The sequence below is a fragment of the Mobula hypostoma genome, chromosome 4 (assembly GCF_963921235.1).
Source record: "Mobula hypostoma chromosome 4, sMobHyp1.1, whole genome shotgun sequence".
In the NCBI taxonomy this organism is placed as follows: Eukaryota; Metazoa; Chordata; class Chondrichthyes; order Myliobatiformes; family Myliobatidae; genus Mobula; species Mobula hypostoma.
The window spans coordinates 77,434,542-77,452,956 of record NC_086100.1 but is presented as its reverse complement, the minus strand read 5'-3'; the positions used below and the strand labels follow the sequence as shown (position 1 = coordinate 77,452,956).

The 18,415-nt window shown below is 39.0% G+C and overlaps 1 protein-coding gene across 1 annotated transcript in view; it reads right to left on the bottom strand.

Annotated features, from left to right (window-relative positions):
• Positions 1 to 18,415, bottom strand: part of LOC134345414 (ephrin type-A receptor 3-like) — a 380,595-nt gene that overhangs the window by 37,184 nt on the left and 324,996 nt on the right. The window contains exons 9-11 of the mRNA XM_063046042.1: positions 11,730 to 11,797; positions 10,192 to 10,317; positions 7,968 to 8,153 (exon numbers count right to left, since the gene is read on the bottom strand). Of these exons, the coding sequence (XP_062902112.1) occupies positions 7,968 to 8,153; positions 10,192 to 10,317; positions 11,730 to 11,797 (380 nt within the window). The remainder of the gene's footprint in view (positions 1 to 7,967; positions 8,154 to 10,191; positions 10,318 to 11,729; positions 11,798 to 18,415) is intronic.

The window sequence follows — 18,415 nt, the reverse complement described above, 5'->3', positions numbered from 1 at the left end:
CATTTGGGCATTGCATGAAAAAAAAACATGGGTCTCATAAAACAGTGCAAACAACCAACATGTTCAACAGCTGTATATAAGTTGTTACCTAAAAATGGGTTAGCACCTCTGACGACTGATAAGTGGGATGAGCCATATCAAGCTATTGCCTGTTTGGTGGTTATCTCAAATATTTGCCTATCCCAAAAGCACACTCCAAACAACTGATTGTCACTGTGCGACTCTCATCACTTTGTGCCTCAGAGGCACAGAAGGTCCAGAGGAAACTCGAATTTCTGGGCCATAAATCTGCTTTATTAGCTACCAACAGTGAGGATATTTAAATGACTTTCTCTTAAACAGCAGGCCAACATAATTCTAAGAGAATAAACTGAGACTTCTTGAACACAATTATGTAAATATATTGAACTCTGACCTAGGTGGTAAATTAAATTGATTTCTGCATACGCTAACTAGTAAGAAACACAGGAGGAGAATGACAAGCAAGCCTGCGGGAAGGGCTTTTCAAATGACTTCTTGAGGATAGGAAAGTCAGTAAATACTAGTTCTATTAGCACAATTGATCTGGATTGTCAAAATTACCCTGCTCAATACTCTGTGTAAAATTAATCTCTTAACTGGCCAACTTCCTGTTCAAAATATATTGGGCTGGTGTTAATTTTTTGTAGAATTATTGTTAAACAAGGCAGAACTGATTTGAAATAACTAACATTCGATACGATTTGATGAAAGTGAATATAGTATTAAACCAGGTCAATGTACAAATCTCAGCACATTGTTGCAAGTCACAGTTCTTGCTGCTAAAGTAAGTAGAAACTTTTCACTGCCAGTGGCCAAAAGAAAATCGGACATATTATTGAACTGGCTGCTGGAAATGTGGAGCAACATACAAAGGTCTCCGAGGGCCAATTTCAGCCTTCTATTCCTAAACAAATCATGTTATCTAATATTCATTTCATGAGGGTGAAAACTGAGTTAGTACATCGTCTTTTGCAAGTAGCTTTCATTACACGATGTCAAGGACAGAAATGATACATGGTGGACGAGGGACAGTTGAATGATATTAGGATGAAATATCCATTTGGTTCAATAGCACCTTACAAATGCTATTGTTTCACACATTATGCAATGATTATGGAACATGGTTCCAGTGAACTTCTAGCACTGCTTCAGTGGTGCACTATTACTAGTCAATGCTAGTAGACAGACTGAAAACTAACATGACCTGAATTACTGATTCTGTTTTTCCCTGAACATGTGCTGCATGTCTCACTGAAAGTTCTGAGCTTTCTTTTGTTTTTATTTTAAATGAAAAAGGAGGTTGACTATGTTAGAAAAAAAAACATTTCTGTGGTTCTGGTTTCTTGTTTTTATAAATAATCCATGAAGTCTGAATTCCAACCCATAAGTGAGACTGAAATTAAGCATTGTAACATTCATCATTTGTAATCTTGTGTAATGATGGATTTCCTATGATTCTGTGCACTTTGCTGCTACTTAATGGTACTGAGTAATCTGAAGGGACTTGAGCCTAGGATGCCACTGAAATATCACATAATGATCAGTAATTGTGTCGATCTGGCATTTTCAAAACTGCTAATTATCTCATGCTCCCTTGCTTCAAGAGGATATCAAGTATTACTGTGGAGCTTGAGATCGTTAGCAACGGTGGGAAATCCGGCAGCTAATGATTACAATTCTGCACGTTATCTCCTTCAAAATATGTCACATATCCATGCAGAGGGGACTGCAATCAGATTCCTCCTCAGTAGTTAAGATTTGCTTCTAAAATAAAGCAATAGTTTTGTGAAAGATAATGATCAGTGAAAACTCCCTATATCATTAAAACCACAGTGTACAGTAAGCACACAAGGGATGTCCCTCTATTGAGATAATTGGTTATTCAAACAATTATAGGAATGGGGGAAACTGAGGTAGATAGGAGTTCCTGACAGAGATATACAATATGAGGAGAGAAAATAGGGTAAAAGGTAGGAAGTTTTTCTTCTTAGCAAAGATGTCTAGAACAGTTTAAGGTAACAAGCAAGAGTTTTGAAGAGGATCTGGGTCATTTTGAAAGTGGTTAGAATCTGGAAAGCAATGTCAAATTGGGATGTCAATTTGAATTGCCAAGGCATAGAGTAGAACAGACCAAATGCAGGTAAATGTGAGTAATATAAATGCGCACATGATGTGCAACATGTGCATGCTGAGGTAAAGGGCTACGTTCTGTACACTACCACTATGACTTCTTCCCATTTATTCTTTTCCTGAAGCTTCCAGCAAATACTGAAAGGCAATCAAGAAGGGTCTCGACTCAAAATATCGACTGTTTATTCATTTCTATAGTTGCTGCCTGACTTGCTGAGTTCCTCCAGCATTTTGTGTGAGTTGTCCCAGATTATAGTCATCAGATTACAAAAAATTGTCCTTGTGGAATTCAATATCCAAAAAATTCAAAATATAGAAAAAATAAGTTATTATGATATTTATGTGGGGGGCTTAATTATAAATAGTTAAATAAATACAAAAGGCAAAAGAAAATACCAATTGTCTCAATTTTTATATATCTTTTCAACTTGCATTTATTGATGCAGGTGCAGATAACATGGTAGGTTCATCTTGCTGACCAGCAGCTTTATTTTTCAAGTATATTCCATATTATTTACTCTCAACATTTTTAAAACAGGGCCAGCAAATTTACATGCAAGTTGTGAAATAAACAGCCATGTAAAAGGGATTTCACTGATGTAAAACGATGTTTCACAGAGGTCAGATGGTGGAGAGAAGCTCTGTGCAAGAATTAAAGTTGTGGGACTTGCTACAGCGTCTTCAAATGCCCTTGTTTGCAAATGTAGCTGCTGACCACTTAAGATATTTGCTTTGGAAACTGAGAAGGTAATCTCTTAAATGGCTTCCCGCTGTGAACCAGCAGTTGTGATAATGATCATTACTGCTGAGAGAAAAAGCATCTCATAGGAACAATACTCCAGTTCAATGGAAAATAGGATTTAGCAGCATAGAATTTTATGCCATGAATTATTTTCTAGGAACACAACTCCTCCATAGTATGTGGGTTGCCTGAATCATGCCTTGTTCAACATTTTTCAGTCTTTGCCCAGGTAAAGGATGTCATTTTCAATCGGGGTTTTAAACTACTGTTGTGGATAACCTTACCAGGATTGAAGTACCCGAGACCTTGTTCCCAATAAGATTCAGGCTCTTCTTATAGTGGCTGAACAGGCAACATTTCCCTCGATCTGGCAAGGTGTATGATTATAGCTGTTGTAGCTGAGAAGAAATTCTTCCTGGCCTTTGGTTAATAATTGCAGGGATCATTCATTCCTTCTTTAAATGCCCTGCCTCATACATTTTCCTGCTGGATAATCTTTCTATTCTCCCCAGGGGTGTCAACAAAGCATCCATGTGGACAGCAAGATGTATCAGATCCTAGTTTTTGGACTTCATCTGAAGACTGGAGTCCTTAATATTTGATTGCAGTAATGAGCTCCCTTCCATTAACTTTATCTGTAGGTTGTAGTTGAACTACATAGCCCTCAACTCAAGCAACACTGGTGCTCCTTGGAGAATACCTCTCAGAAAAATTCTGCAATTCTGCTGACATTTCAACAGCTTTAATACCAACAAAGAGTTCAAGCGAGTTATATATTTAATTCTATATAATTTGCATGGGAAACTCAATTAGCATCAGATTTCTGGACCTAACTAAATTACTAAATTAAGTGACGTATGCTGATGCAAAACATTAGCCCATTCCTTAAGGACAAATAATCATAAGTGCACATTTTTGGTTCCATCCCATTTTGGTATCATTCAATGTAGGGAATGATATTAAAGGTAAGGATGTGTACCAATCTCTATTCCAGCTGTTGAGACCATCAGCTTCTCAAGAGTAACTATTTAATTGAACATCCTCATATATAGATTTACATTCTTTACAAGTGTGCGCTTAGTTAGGGTGAAGGTTATATTTTTATTATTTTTGTCTGGGAGTAAACTTGTCTGCTGATGGGCTCCTTGCTAGAGGAGCTTCCTGTGTAGTAGACCACTGGCCCTGATTTTAGCCCGACTTTCCCACATTAATTCCTTGATTGCTTGAACAGCTAAAAATTTGTCAATCACTGCCTTGACTATTGGCAGGGACTGAACATCCACAGCCCTCTTTGGCAGAGAAGGCCAAGTTTCACAACTCTGTGGTAAAGAAATTTACCTGATGTAAAGATTTTGTTATCTTTGCCTTGAACAGCCAATTCTGTCTTTTGAGGCGGTGAGAAGAAGGTGCATTGCTGGATGAGTCACTGTGGGGCAGTTTGAATATCCTGAGATTAAGTGGGAGGCTGAACAACTTTGACTTGAAGATAATTGCTGAAATTATGTCATTACATCTCCACTTGATTCTGAAGAAAATGTGCTGGAGTTTTAAATGCATCTCATTGGTGATGGACACAAATCAAAGAGGCTGTGTCCATCCACAACCTCCCCTGCCACTCACTACTCTTGCCACAATCAGTTTGAAGTTAGCTATTTCTCTTCCAAGAGTGAACAAAATTAACTACAGATAATTTATTTGATTCTCTTTCAAATTGCTATTTTGAGCTTGATGGTATTACTGCACTATGCAAAGATCACCATAACCTGGGCTTTGACTGACATAATCCTCCTGACCCTTAATACACCCTACATCTGGAACATCTAGTCCAAGACATCTGTAGATATTGACCATCATTTATTAAACAGCAGAGATAACATTAAGAAATTTTGGAAATAAAAGAAAAAACTGGAATTGTTTAAAATGTAATAATATCCAAACAAAGAAAGTAAGTATTTCATATGTAACAGTTTGTAATTGGTTACGAACATTAATCTTCTTATGTCAAATGCAGGTGCTCTCTCGTTTCAAAACCAGTGTGTTTCAATAAAGTCTTGTGAGAAAGAAATGGTGTTGGGAAGTTTTGGTTGTTTTGAGATGTTGGGGAAAAATTTTGCAGACACAAAATGAGGGATGGTGGACCAATGAGCTAATTCTCTATTTCTCTGTGTTTTCCTTGTTCATTTACTTTAATGTGTGGTGACATCCTCCAAATTAATCATAAAACTTTCTGTGCATTCTTTTTCCAAAAGTGAATTGGATGACATTTCCATTTTAAAATTTGCGTATTAAATAGGACTAGGGTATGAATAAAAGAAATCTCAAAAATTTCAATTTTGGCTAATTTAGCCTTGTCACAATGGAAGATTCAAAACTGTTGATTAATAAAAATACAATCCAATTCTATTTCCACATTAAAACCTCTCTGTGTCATATTTAAAAATCTCTTTGCAAGATGTATGCCTCCTTTGTATCTTCTTACATATGTTTCTCAATCTAGTTCTTCAACTGAATATTCATGATAATGTGACAAAGTTTAATCTATTTAATTAGGCGTGTTTGTCTGAATTGTTAATACTAATCAGAATTACATATTCAGAAGTTGAGGCTGATGAGTATTTTGATCCATGTGCCAAAGGCTTCGGAGACAGGCCCCTGTAACCTATTCAGTTCATTAATGAGCACATGGAAAATAAATATTCAGTATTGCCCAAACCAACCAATCCTAAAAAATGTTATTGAAGTGCATTATTAATTAGCAGTGGAGCATATTTTATTAACAACAGTTATTTGTATCATTGGAACTTTGCCTTTTAGTGGGCAGATGTGTAATAAATCTGTTTCAAATATGTCCTGAAAAAGCTGAAATTCTCAGCTATTCAAGACCGACACTGAGAATCAGCATCCATGCAACAAATCTGCAGTCATCTTGTAACAACTTAATGTTTGCCTGGCTCTACTATTGTTGTGATGGCTGTTTACAATTTTAGTTGACTGTATTACCTCTGAATTGTAAACCCTGCTCACCATAAACAGACACAACTGCTGAAATCTGATGAATATGTCAATCTGTATTGATTGGAACAAGTCTCAGTAAGCAGATTTGTGATGGAAGTCTATTATTGCTGATCTTTGCAGGTATAATTTAAAACTTCTCTCAGCCTGGTAATGCACTTAAGGAGGAGGAAATTAGTACGAAACTGCCTGTGGCAAACTACTGGGTATATATTGCAGAGTAGCATTCTCGTCTGACACAAATTTGAGGTGTAAATTCTATTCCAGAGGTCTGCATTTTCAGGTCAATGTAAAAAATGTCATTGCCTCTTTCTCAGATGACCATGCAGTCAACTCTGCAATCCTAAACAGAATTGATCCTTCAGTTAACACCTCTAAACAGAACCTCACCTTATTATCACACTGTCAGGTGTGAAAATTTGGTGTGCACATTTCCCACAAGATATGGAGTACCTCGTTCAGCTCTGGTCACTTCATTATGGGAAAGGATGTGGAAACTTTAGAGAGACTATAAGATCATAAGATATAGGAGCAGAATTAGGCCATTTGGCCCATCGAGTCTGCTCTGCCATTTCATTATGGCTGATCTATTTTCCCTCTCACCCTGAGGGACATAGAAAGTGCTATATATTTGCAGATCTTTGGTTGTCTCAAACCATTGGTAACTAATTTTGTATGATTCATAGTTATCTTTGCTATCCAACATTCAGATCTATTCAGTGATAATTTTATGACTTGTTTCAACAACAGTTTGTAATATACAGTATTCCTACTGAACAAAATGCAAACCTAACAGCTATTAACATTAAAACTAATGTCAAAGATTTGCACATGTATTTTGCACGTTTGTCAGATTTTGTGTGCAGTTTTTTATTGATTCTATTGTATTTCTTTGGTCTACGGTGAATGCCCTAAAGAAATGAATCTCAAGGTAGTATATGGTGAAATATACGTAGTTTGATAATAAATTTATTTTGAAATTTTGAACTTTGAAGAAGACTCCATTTCAATTTCTACAGCCAGTATTTAGCGTACACCATGAGCTGCTAGCAGACCAATACGGTGATCAATCTGATCCTCCTGAAGTTACTGCAGAGTGGGCAACTTTGAACATAACCAAGATTTCCATCTTGTTTCCTAGTCTTGGTTCTAATTGCACAAAAGTAAAGGCTTAGCACACATGCTACCATGAATTATCTGCATATTAGAACACTATAGGGTTATCACCCCTGATCTTAGTGTTATTAAGTTAAACTGACAATAATTACTAACTCCTATTCATACCCTTCCACTGCAAGCATACATATGTGGATATCAGGTGAAAATACAATTGGACATGATATTTCCCTCTGAATAAGTCCAGCTACTTCTCACCAGTTAACTTCATGCAGTCACTTGGTTTTAAGGGACTTTGTGCAAATGGAATTAGGTCTCATCAGGCACAATCTTACTGAAAGTTGGAAGAGGGATTTAATAGTCTTCCGCATTCTGTATTCAACACAAGTTACAAATTCTTGAATGCCTCTGCTTTTTTTCCCTCCTGTGTTGCTTGTAAAGTCATGTATATTGCCAGAGACTCCAGGATAATCCTGGCAGGTTGGCAGCTCTATTAGCACTGGAGGGAAACAAATCAGCAGGAAAATGAAAGAGAACAAAGCCAAGTTGATGCACACCAGATGGAACACTCTCAATACTGCTGCTTTCATGGGGTTGTGCAAGAGTTTATTAAGCAGGTGGTTCCTGACTGTTTTACATAATCCCAAAAGGCATTGTAATCCTTCTTTAAGTGAATGCTATGTAGTACAGGATGTCCAAATCCAAGTAAATTACTTGAAGTCAGAGGTCTCACTTAAGTAATTATATTGCTGACTTGCCACCATTGGAAGAAGCTTGTTCCACACAGTATAACCAGGCAACACCTCCAGTTAGATCTCATTTAAATTCAATTTCCTTTTTATAATCTGAATCCCCGTCATAAATCTTGGGCACAACATCAAAAAGCAAACGCCTCAAACAGGGGAGGTAGTATTCTATGAAAACTGATTCTGTTAGAAATACCTACATTTTGTAACCACACCTTCAAGGCGGATTATGTTGGGGTTGTCAAACTGTCCCATGATGCTCGCTTCACTCAGGAAGTCCCTGCGCTGTTTCTCCGAGTAGCCAGCTTTCAGGCTTTTGATGGCGACGTAGATTTCTCTCTTCCCAGGTAACTTTAGGCGTCCACTACAAACTTCCCCAAATTCTCCTGGTGAGGCACAGAAACAGTCATAGAGTTACAGAGCGACAGAGTTAAACAGCATGGAAACAGGTCCTTTGGCCCAACTTTCCATGCTGACCAAGATGTCCATCAGAGCTAGTCCCATTGGGCTGCATTTGGCCCAGACCCTTCTAAACCTGTTCTATCTATACCCATTCAAATGTCTTTTAAACATTTGTAAGGGGTTTCTTCTTTTATGTTACTGCTAAGGCTAATAAAATGGCTTCTTTGTTATGTTATAATAAAAATGGCTTTTCTGTAATAGTAACTGCGATAAAGGAGTTCTTTCGCTCTCTGCTTGTTTGGGTTATATTATTAATAGAGAGAAAGAACCAATGAGTGTCCATGTTAATCTTTTTGTGGGTGAGATTCTGTCTCATATGGCTGGGAACCGGGTAGTTTGGCAGGCTTTTCAGGAGGAGAACCAAAGAGGAAGGACGTGCTGGACGCGCTCTGGTTGACCACCGTGGTTGATCCCGAGTGGCGAATCGAGGGGGTCGGAGGAGATCGCATGGTGGAAAGAGGACCTCATTAATTGAGCTCCAACGGTTGTGCATGAAGTGGTTGAACTCTGATAAGTTTGGCGCCTTTTACTTTCCCTTTTATATTGTATCTCTATTAATTACATAGTTCCAGTAAGATTTATAAAGTGTAATCTGTAAATCGTACATTGTGTGCTGTCTGATATTTGATGTGTGAGTTTGTACCAGGTGGCATTAGACAGCAACTATGCAACCGTGAGACACGGTTTGGCGGGCGGACAGGGTCTCCCCTAGATAAACACCAGCCAATATCCCTGAGTGTTACACATTGTAATAGTACCCAGCTCTACAGTTTCTTCCGGCAGCTTGTTCAATGCATCGTCCTCTATGTGGGAACCTTACCCCTCAGGTACACTTTAAATCTTTCCTGTCTCACTTTAAACCAATGCCTCTTAGTTTTAGACTCACTACTCTTGGAAAAAGGATATTCATTTGCTTTATCAATGCTCTTCAATATTTTTATACCTCTATACGGTCAGTCCTCAGCCTGCTACACTCTGCGGGGGGGGGGGGGGAACAGCCTATTATGTTTCTTCTTGTAGTCCTCCAATCCTCAGAGAGAGGGAGTTCTTACTCAGGTAATCCGCCATCAACCGGCGAGATCAGAGTATTTGGGGGAAAAAGATCATAATAGTTTATTTTATTATGCATCAGTTATTCAATTTTACTTGCAGCAATAGGACATAATTGGGCACACAGTCAATCAGTGAATTTATTCTGAGGTCAGATTTAGTTAATGTCTATGTCGTGGAAGACATCTAAAAGTAGGTCTCTGGGGTAAATTGCAAACTCAGATTTTACTTGACTATGCCCCTCTCAATCTCTCTGATAACACTGGAGCAGAATCCTGAGCCTTTATCAAGCAGAAGAGAACATAGCACAGCTGTGGAAATACAACCTCACCACACTGAATCGTTCAGATCCACAGAGACCAAGCTGCATTTAGAAATTAATTTCCTCTGTTGAATGCAGCTGAAATAAGCCAGGGCAGCAGCTGGTCTATTTAAATTGGTTCCTGCAGTTCTGGGGAGCAGGGATGAGGAGATCAGCCAAAGCTCCTGTCCTTGATTCTATCCAGTCATGCCTGCTTTGTATGTCAGTGTATGTCAGTGAGTGCCAGGTGAAGTCAGGATCATTGTGATGATGTCCTGATTGCTCAGGTAGCCTTCATGGATTTGTTCTCCCTCCCAGAGTGAAGAGGAAACACTGGGAAATAAGTTAGGTAAATAACTGACCAAACAAGATTTGAAGGTTGGGGGTCATGCTTGGAACTAGGGTGGTCCAAGCTTAGCACTGGTCGAGCCTTGGTATAGAACAAGGCAGCTAGGTGGTCCAGGCTTGGCATCAAACAAGACTAGAGTGGTGCAGGTTAGGTTAAAAAGTTGAATGTTGAGATCATATACACTGAACAAAACAACCAATAAAAAGAATGGCCAAAACTTCCTAGAGAAGACCTCCCATCCATTCAATATCGGATTACTTACCACCTCCTATAACTCTTTCAATCCTAATGCAGGATGCATCTATTTCCTTTGCAAAGTCTCGGACGGCTTGATTGGGATCCTCGTAGGTGTGTGGGTGAATGTAGGTTCTATTCCCAGGCAACCTGACTATGAAAGCACAGTTTACTTCAACTAAATGACACCTCCTTCTGTTCACATGATTGCCGACAAATAAAATATGTCCAAGCAAAAGCAAAATCTGCCAAGCCCAAATGTGATGCCCAACCCAATGTGGATATCTTATCTGAATCCTAAAGTAATAAATGACCAAGTTAAAATTAAGAAAGTGAAAATAATGAACACAAGAGATTTGGCAGATGCTGGAAATCTTGAACAATGCACACAAAATGCTGGAGGAACAGCAGACTGGGGAATAAACTGTCAACATTTCCGGCTCAGACTGTTCATCAGGACCAGGAAGGAAGAGGAGGAAGCCAGAATAAGAAGGTGGGGGGAGGAGGGTTCATGGAAGGTGTACAAGCTGGCAAGTGATAGGTGAAACCAGATAAAGGTAAAAGTGGGTGGCTGAGGGAGGGATGCGGATATACAAAGCTGGGAGTTGATAGGTGGAAGAGGTAAAGGACTGACTAAGAAGGAACCTGAAGAGAAGGAGTGAGTGGGGAATCAGAATGGGGAATGGGAAAAGAGAGGGGAAGAAATTACCAGAAGTTTAGAGAAATTGATGCACATACCATCAGGTTAGAGGCTACCCAAACAAAATACAAGATGTTGCTCCTCCAAATGAGTGTGGCCTCCTTTATATTGGTGAGACCCAATGTAGATTAAGGGAACACCTTGTTGAGCACTTTCGTTCTGTCTACTACAAAAGATGGGATTTTCTGATGATCGCTCATTTCAATTCTACTTCCCATTCCCATTCCCAGTCCAACATGGTTTACTCTACTACCACAATCAGGCCACACTCAGGTTGGAGAAGCAAAGCTTTCAATAATGTTTCCCAACATTTTCCATGCGACACACCTTTAATGGGCTAGTAGTTCCCTGATTTCTATCCCTCTCCTTGCTTGAATAAACAAGTTATATTCACTATTTTCCAATCTAATGGAATCTTCCCTGTATCTAGGGAATTTTGGAGATACAGAACATTTAGTTCAAATAACAAGTAGTGGTTTAGAAGTCCTGATCCTCTTTTAAAAACAATATTGATTTTGGTTCATTGCCATCAATCTGGAGCAGAAAAACAAAATTGTTTCCATCAATTTGATATATATCTAGAATTAAGCCAAATGACATCTTCCACAAATTAATCATGCTGTGTGGTGGAGATCCATCATATGCAACAGCAGTTATTTCTTAATTATACTTGCCTATTCTTCCCTACCTTAGACACTCAGTAAAAGCCATTTTAGTCCAACTGATTGTTAAGAAGCTGACGGCATTATGTGACATTCGACTTATATTCTGGTCAATGTTAGTTCATGATTTTAGTGAGGTCATTTATTTTTAAAGAGAAATATGATAAAATGTGATTTTATTTAAACTTTTGACTTTAATCTTACCTTGACCATGATGGAACTGCATTTTTTCCTCATCTGGGTCTTGCTTAGCTTTGATGTAGCCACAATGCCTTTGCAATACAAAAAGAGAAATGCAATTTTATGAAAAAAAATCAAAATATTCCTCTGCTGCTGTAGAGATTTCATCAGTAGGATTGATTCAGCAGACATACTCCTCATTGCCAATGCTAAACCTTTGTAATTTATGAAATGAGCACAAAAGGGAAATTATGAAAAGAAACATGTCCAATTTTCTCCTCTTGTTCCTCTCTCCTTATGGTACTGACTGAGGCACAGCTGTTATCAGCTCTCAAATGATTCAAAGGATCTTTCTTTGAGTGACAGTTGGATAAAGCCAGAGCAAACCATGGCATTAGAATCAGGCTCAAGCTCGAGTTTAAGTGGGCTTGATAACGTGCACTTTGCAAACATCACATATGAGAATGATAAGGACCTGGATAGTGACTTGTTTCTTTATCAATATTTTTATTAATTTAAAAAAAGGTACATATATACGAACGAGGAGAATTATCACAAATATCTGTATCAATAACAATACATATAAAAGATAAAATAAACATTATCAAAATCATACATAGTATTAATCTAATAGGATATAATAAAAAATAAGATAATCAATTCTCCTCTTAACATTTCATAAAAGAAGAAAGATAAAGAAACTTTTATAATTTTAATATATATTTATATATTAAAAAAACACTATTCTCTATAAACAAAAACAAAAAAAGAAACAAAAAGAAAAAGAAAAAAAAGGCGGACTGGGCAGCCCATACTGAGAGTAAAAGCAAGAAAAAAGAGAAACTTTCTGATCAAATCCAAAGTTTCGAGAAAGTAACTGGAAGAGCAATAAATCAAACCATATGAAAATATTGAACAAAAGGTCGCCAGGTTTCTCCAAATTTAAAGGATGTATCAAATGTCTGACTTCTTATTTTCTCTAAACTTAGACAGGACATAATGGAGGAAAGCCAATAAAATACAGTAGGTGGATTTAGAGTCCTTCCATTTAAGCAAAATGGCTCTCCTAGCCAATTGGAATGTTTGATAGTGACTTCTTTAGCTGGTCATCTGCATTGATGCAGTGAGTCCAAATCTAATATTTCCTGCTGTCCCTGGAGTGTCTGAACATCTTTAAGAAGTTTTGAATCACTTCTTCACTGCCTCCCAGTGAAAGAATGTGAAAAATATAAAGCTGTGATTAGTTAAACATGAGTTGGAACACAATTTTTCCTATGTTTGCTAATATTATTATAGATATTAACTGCAGAGACAGTATCAGAATTTCATGAGAGGTCAGAATCAGAATCAGGTGTATTATCACCGGCATGTGACGTGAAATTTGTTAACTTAGCAGCAGCAGTTCAATGCAATATATAACCTGGCAGAGAGGGAAAAAAATAATAAATAAACAAGTAAATCAATTACTTATATTGAATAGATTATTTAAAACTGTCCAAAACAGAAATACTGTATATTAAAAAAAAGTGAGGTAGTGTCCAAAGCTTCAAAGTCCATTTAGGAATTGGATGGCAGAGGGGAAGAAGCTGTTCCTGAATCGCCAAGTGTGCTCCTTCCTGGAAATCTAGTAACAATGACCATTCCCGTTTGATTGGATTATGTTCGGAGGACAAAGGGATGAATAGAGGTAGAGAATGAAAAAATTGTTGATTTAAAATATAAAGAAAATCTTTAATGTCAAAGCTACCAGCCAAGTCCTTCAATGTTTTATGGTTTGTTGTGTGGTTTTGGATCATGACAGAGTATTAAATATATTTTCCTGATTTTTTTTTGTTTGCAAAAAAAAGTTGAATTCAGCTTAACAGCATGAATCTGGTTAGGTGGAATAAGTGGAGGAGCAGAGAGAAGGCTGTTTTCCTGATGGAGAGGTGCTGGTTGGTATAGGTGAGTGCGGAGGGGGACCAGAGTCCATTTGTTTTGGAAGTGACAGGTTTTTGATACCATGTCTTCCACAGTAATTAACACATTGAATGCCATTGTGGATCACTGGCATTCCAAGGCATTACAATGGACATAAAGAAGACACAAGAGACTACAGATACTGGAATCTGGAATTCATTTCGGACGTGAACTTGGACTATAATATCTTTTTTTCAGCCTTATAGTTTTTATATTCTGTGTTTTTTCGCCTGATCTTCTTGTTATATTTTGCGGTGCAGGGAAAGGGATTTGGGGGTTGACGTGCCTCATCTGTTTTGCTTGTTTTTTTCATGCGGGAGGAGGGATTAGGGAATTGATGTGCCTGTTCCGTTTTGCTCAGCTTTTGTGAGGGAAGAGGGATTTGAGGGTTGCTATGACTGATCTGTTTTGCGTGTTTTTTGTGCAGGAGGAGGGATTTGGGGGTTGGTGTTCCTGATCCGTTTTGCTTGGTTTTTGTGTGGGAGGAGCGATTTGGGGGTTCACGTGCTTGTTCCATTTTTGTTCATTTTTTTACGGGGAGGTGGGATTTGGGGGTTCACGTGCTTGTTCCATTTTTGTTCATTTTTTTACGGGGAGGTGGGATTTGGGGGTTCACGTGCTTGTTCCATTTTTGTTCATTTTTTTACGGGGAGGTGGGATTTGGGGGTTCACGTGCTTGTTGCATTTTTGTTCATTTTTTTACGGGGAGGTGGGATTTGGGGGTTCACGTGCTTGTTCCATTTTTGTTCATTTTTTTACGGGGAGGTGGGATTTGGGGGTTCACGTGCTTGTTGCATTTTTGTTCATTTTTTTACGGGGAGGTGGGATTTGGGGGTTGATGATCTTGCTGTTTTTCTTTTCTTTCTGGTTTCAAGGGTACCTGCAGAGATGAAGAATTAAAGAGTTGTATATTTTGATAATAAATTAACCTTTGAACAAAAAAAAAACAGAATGTTGGAAGAAAAGGTGCATGTCAGTCTGTTAGGTCAAGGCTTTGCATCAAGACTAAGAGGGAAGAGGAATGATACCCAGTGTATAGAATGCGAGGGAAGGACAGGATAGAGACAAGTAGATGACAGGTGGAACCAGATGAGGGGGAAGTGTGGAATAATTAACAGATGTAGGGAGTGGTTGTGAAATGGAAGAAAAGGTGAAGAAATCTAGGTGGACAGATGAGTATCTGTGGGAGGATAAGTTTCTATTTTAGAAAGGAGCCAGAATCAAATCGTTCAGACCCCAATTGTTTTCAGTATCTGTTTTTTGATAAACAATGATAAGACCAAAAACATACACTCAGAGGCCAGTTTATTAGGTACAAGAGGTTCCTAATAAAGTGACTACAAAGTGTATATGCGAAGACTTGGCCTCCACAGCTGTCAGTAGCAATGAATTCCACACAGTTACCACCTTCTGGTAAATTCCTCCATCTCTATGTTCTAAAGGGACATCCTTCTGTTCTGAGGATGTGTCTTCCAGTCCTAGACTTTCAAAGTTCAAAGTAAATTCATTATCAAAGTATATAAACATCACCATATACAGTACAATTCTGAGATTAATTTTCTTGTGAGCGTACTCAAGAAATCTATACCAGAATAACAACCATAATGGAATCAATGAAAGACGGCACCAACTTGGGTGTTCAACCACTGTGCATGAGACAACAAACTGTGCAAATACAAAAGAAAAATATAATAATAAATAAATAAGCAATAAATATTGATAATGATATGAAGAGTCCTTGAAAGTGAGTCCATAGTTTGTGGGAACAGTTCGGTGATGGGTCAAGTGAAGTTGAGTGAAGTTATCCCCTTTGGTTCAAAGGCCGTATGGTTGAGAGGTAATAACTGTTCCTGAACCTGGTGGTGTGAGTCCAGAGGCTCCTGTACCTCCTTCCTGAAAGCAGCAGTGAGAAGGCAGCATGTCCTGAGTGGTGGGGATCTCTGATGATGGATGTTGCTTTCCTGCAACAATGCCTCGAGTAGATGTGCTCAACGGTGAAGAGGACTTTACTTGTGATGGACTAGGCTATATGCACTACTTCTTGTCGGGTTTTCCATTCAAGGGCATTGGTTTTTTCCATACCAGGCTCTGATGTAGCCAGTCAATATACTCTCCACTACATATCTATAACAGTTAGTTAACGTTTTAGATGTCATGCAAAGTCTTCACAAGCTCCTAAGGAAGTAGAGGCACTGCTGTGTTTCTTCTGCATAATTTCACTTGCTGGGCCCACCAAGACAGGTCCTCTTAAACAGTAACACTGAGGAATTTAAGGCTGCTGACTCTCTCTACCACTGATGAGAACTGGCTCATAGGCCTCTGTTTCCTCTTCCTGAAGTCAATAATCACCTCCTTGGTCTTGCTGCTATTGACTAAGAGGTTTATGTTATGGTACCACTCAGCCAGATTTTCAACCTCCCTCCTGTACAGCTGTCCCCTGCTTTTCGAACGTTTGCTTTACGGAACCTCACTGTTACGAAAGACCTACATTAGTACCCTGTTTTCGCTAACAGAAGGTGCTTTCACTGTTATGAAAAAAGCAGCGCGTGAAAAATGGTGGCTTGCGAAAAAAATGGCGGTGTGCGAAAAACAAAGCAGCGCACGCCCCGAGCAGCCAAGCTGCTCCCCGGAACTGCATTCTAGCTGCCATCGCTTAAACACGTGGTTTACCTCGATTTATTTTGTGCATCCGTTAGCAAGATGAGTCCGAAGGTATCGGAAAAGCCTAAAAGAGCTCGTAAGGGTGTTACACTTAGCGTAAATCTAGATATAATTAAGCGCTTCGATCGTGGTGAACGAAGTAAGGACATTGTCTGCACGTTGAACTTGCCTGCATCCACCATTCGCACTATTTATACGCAGAGAGAAAAAATCTTGAAAGCTGCCGATGTTGCTGTTGGTTCTGCTCGTAGCAAAGTGGTCTCTCTTAGTCGGCATCCAATAATGGATAAAATGGAAAGTCTTTTGCTTGAGTGGATTGATGGGTGTCCAAAACGTGGTGCTCCTTTAAGTTATCTTATACTTAAGGAGAAATCAGTCAGTCTTTTTAAACAGCTGAAACAGAAAGCACTGGCCGATGGTGATGAAAGTATTGCGAAAGTGGAATTTAAAGGTAGTCACGGGTGGTTTGATTGGTTTCTAAGCCAAGGGCAGCTTCATAGTTTAACGTTTAATGGAGAGAGTGCTTCGGCTGATACTGAAGCTGCCGAAAAGTTCCCAGCAGAACTGAAGAAAATAATTACAGAAGGTGGTTATTCGTATAAGCAAGTGTTTAACTGTGAAGAAACTGCAATTTATTGGAAAAAATTGCCGAGTAAGACATTTATTTCGAAAGAAGAAAAGCAGGCTAAGGGACACAAGACATCGAAGGACAGGTTTACCCTAATGGCTGTTATTAATGCCACTGGTGATGCTGTCCTTAAGCCTCTACTAGTGCACCACTCAGAAAATCCGAGGGAACTTAAAGGTGTTGATAAGAAAACACTTCCCGCCACCCCAACTTCCGACAATCAGCCTAACACACCATTCTGATTCCCGTAAGTGAACCTACACTGTACAGACATTATTTCTACTTTATATAGGTTGTGTATTTTTGTGTTATTTAGTATGATTTGTTATTTGGTATGATTTGGCAGCCTCATAGCTTAAATGTTACTGGAGAGAGTGCTCCCGCCGACAGAGCCTCAGCCGAGTGCTTCTGTCGAGAGCGCATGCGTGAGATTTTCGCTGCGCTAGACAGTGCTTCAATGATTGCAAAAAGTATTTCTACTTTATATAGGCTGTGTATTTATCATATCATTCCTGCTTTTACTATATTTTACAATTATTTTAGGTTTTATGTGTTATTTGGCATGATTTGGTAGGTTATTTTTTGGGTCTGGAAATGCTCAAAAAATTTCCCCATATTAATAAATGGTAATTGCTTCTTCACTTTACAACATGTCGGCTTACGAACCGTTTCATTGGAACGCTCTACCTTCGGATGGTGGGGGAAACTTGTATGCCCCATCCGTTATTTATTTTTATACACACATTCTTTCTCTCACTATCCTTTTTCTCCCTCTGTCCCTCTGACTATACCCCTTGCCCATCCTCTGGGTTCCCCCCCCCACCTTTTCCTTCTCCCTGGGCCTCCTGTCCCAAGATCCTCTCATATCCCTTTTGCCAATCACCTGTCCAGCTCTTGGTTCCATCCCTCCCACTCCTGTCTTCTATCATTTTGGATCTCCCCCTCCCCCTCCCACTTTCAAATCTCTTACTAGCTCTTCCTTCAGTTAGTCCTGACGAAGGGTCTCAGCCAGAAATGTCAACTGTACCTCTTCCTAGAGATGCTGCCTGGCCTGCTGCATTCACCAGCAACTTTGATGTATGTTGCTTGAATTTCCAGCATCTGCAGACTTCCTCTTGTTTATGCTGATTCATCGCTACATTTGATTTCGCCTACGACAGTGGTGTCGTCAGCAAATTTGAATACGGCATTGGGGGTGTGTTTAGCCACACAGTCACAATCGTAAAGTGAGTACAGCAGGGGACTAAGTACACAGCTTTGTGGTGTACCTGTGCTGCTGGAGATTGTGGAGGAGATGTTGTTGCCAATCCGAACCTATTGCGGTCTGCAAATTAGGAAATCCAGGATCAATTTGCACAAAGAGTTATCGAGGCCAAGGTCTTGAAGCTTATTGATTAGTTTTGAGGGGATGATGGTATTGAATGCTGAGCTGTAGTCGATAAAGAGCATCCTGACGTAAGCA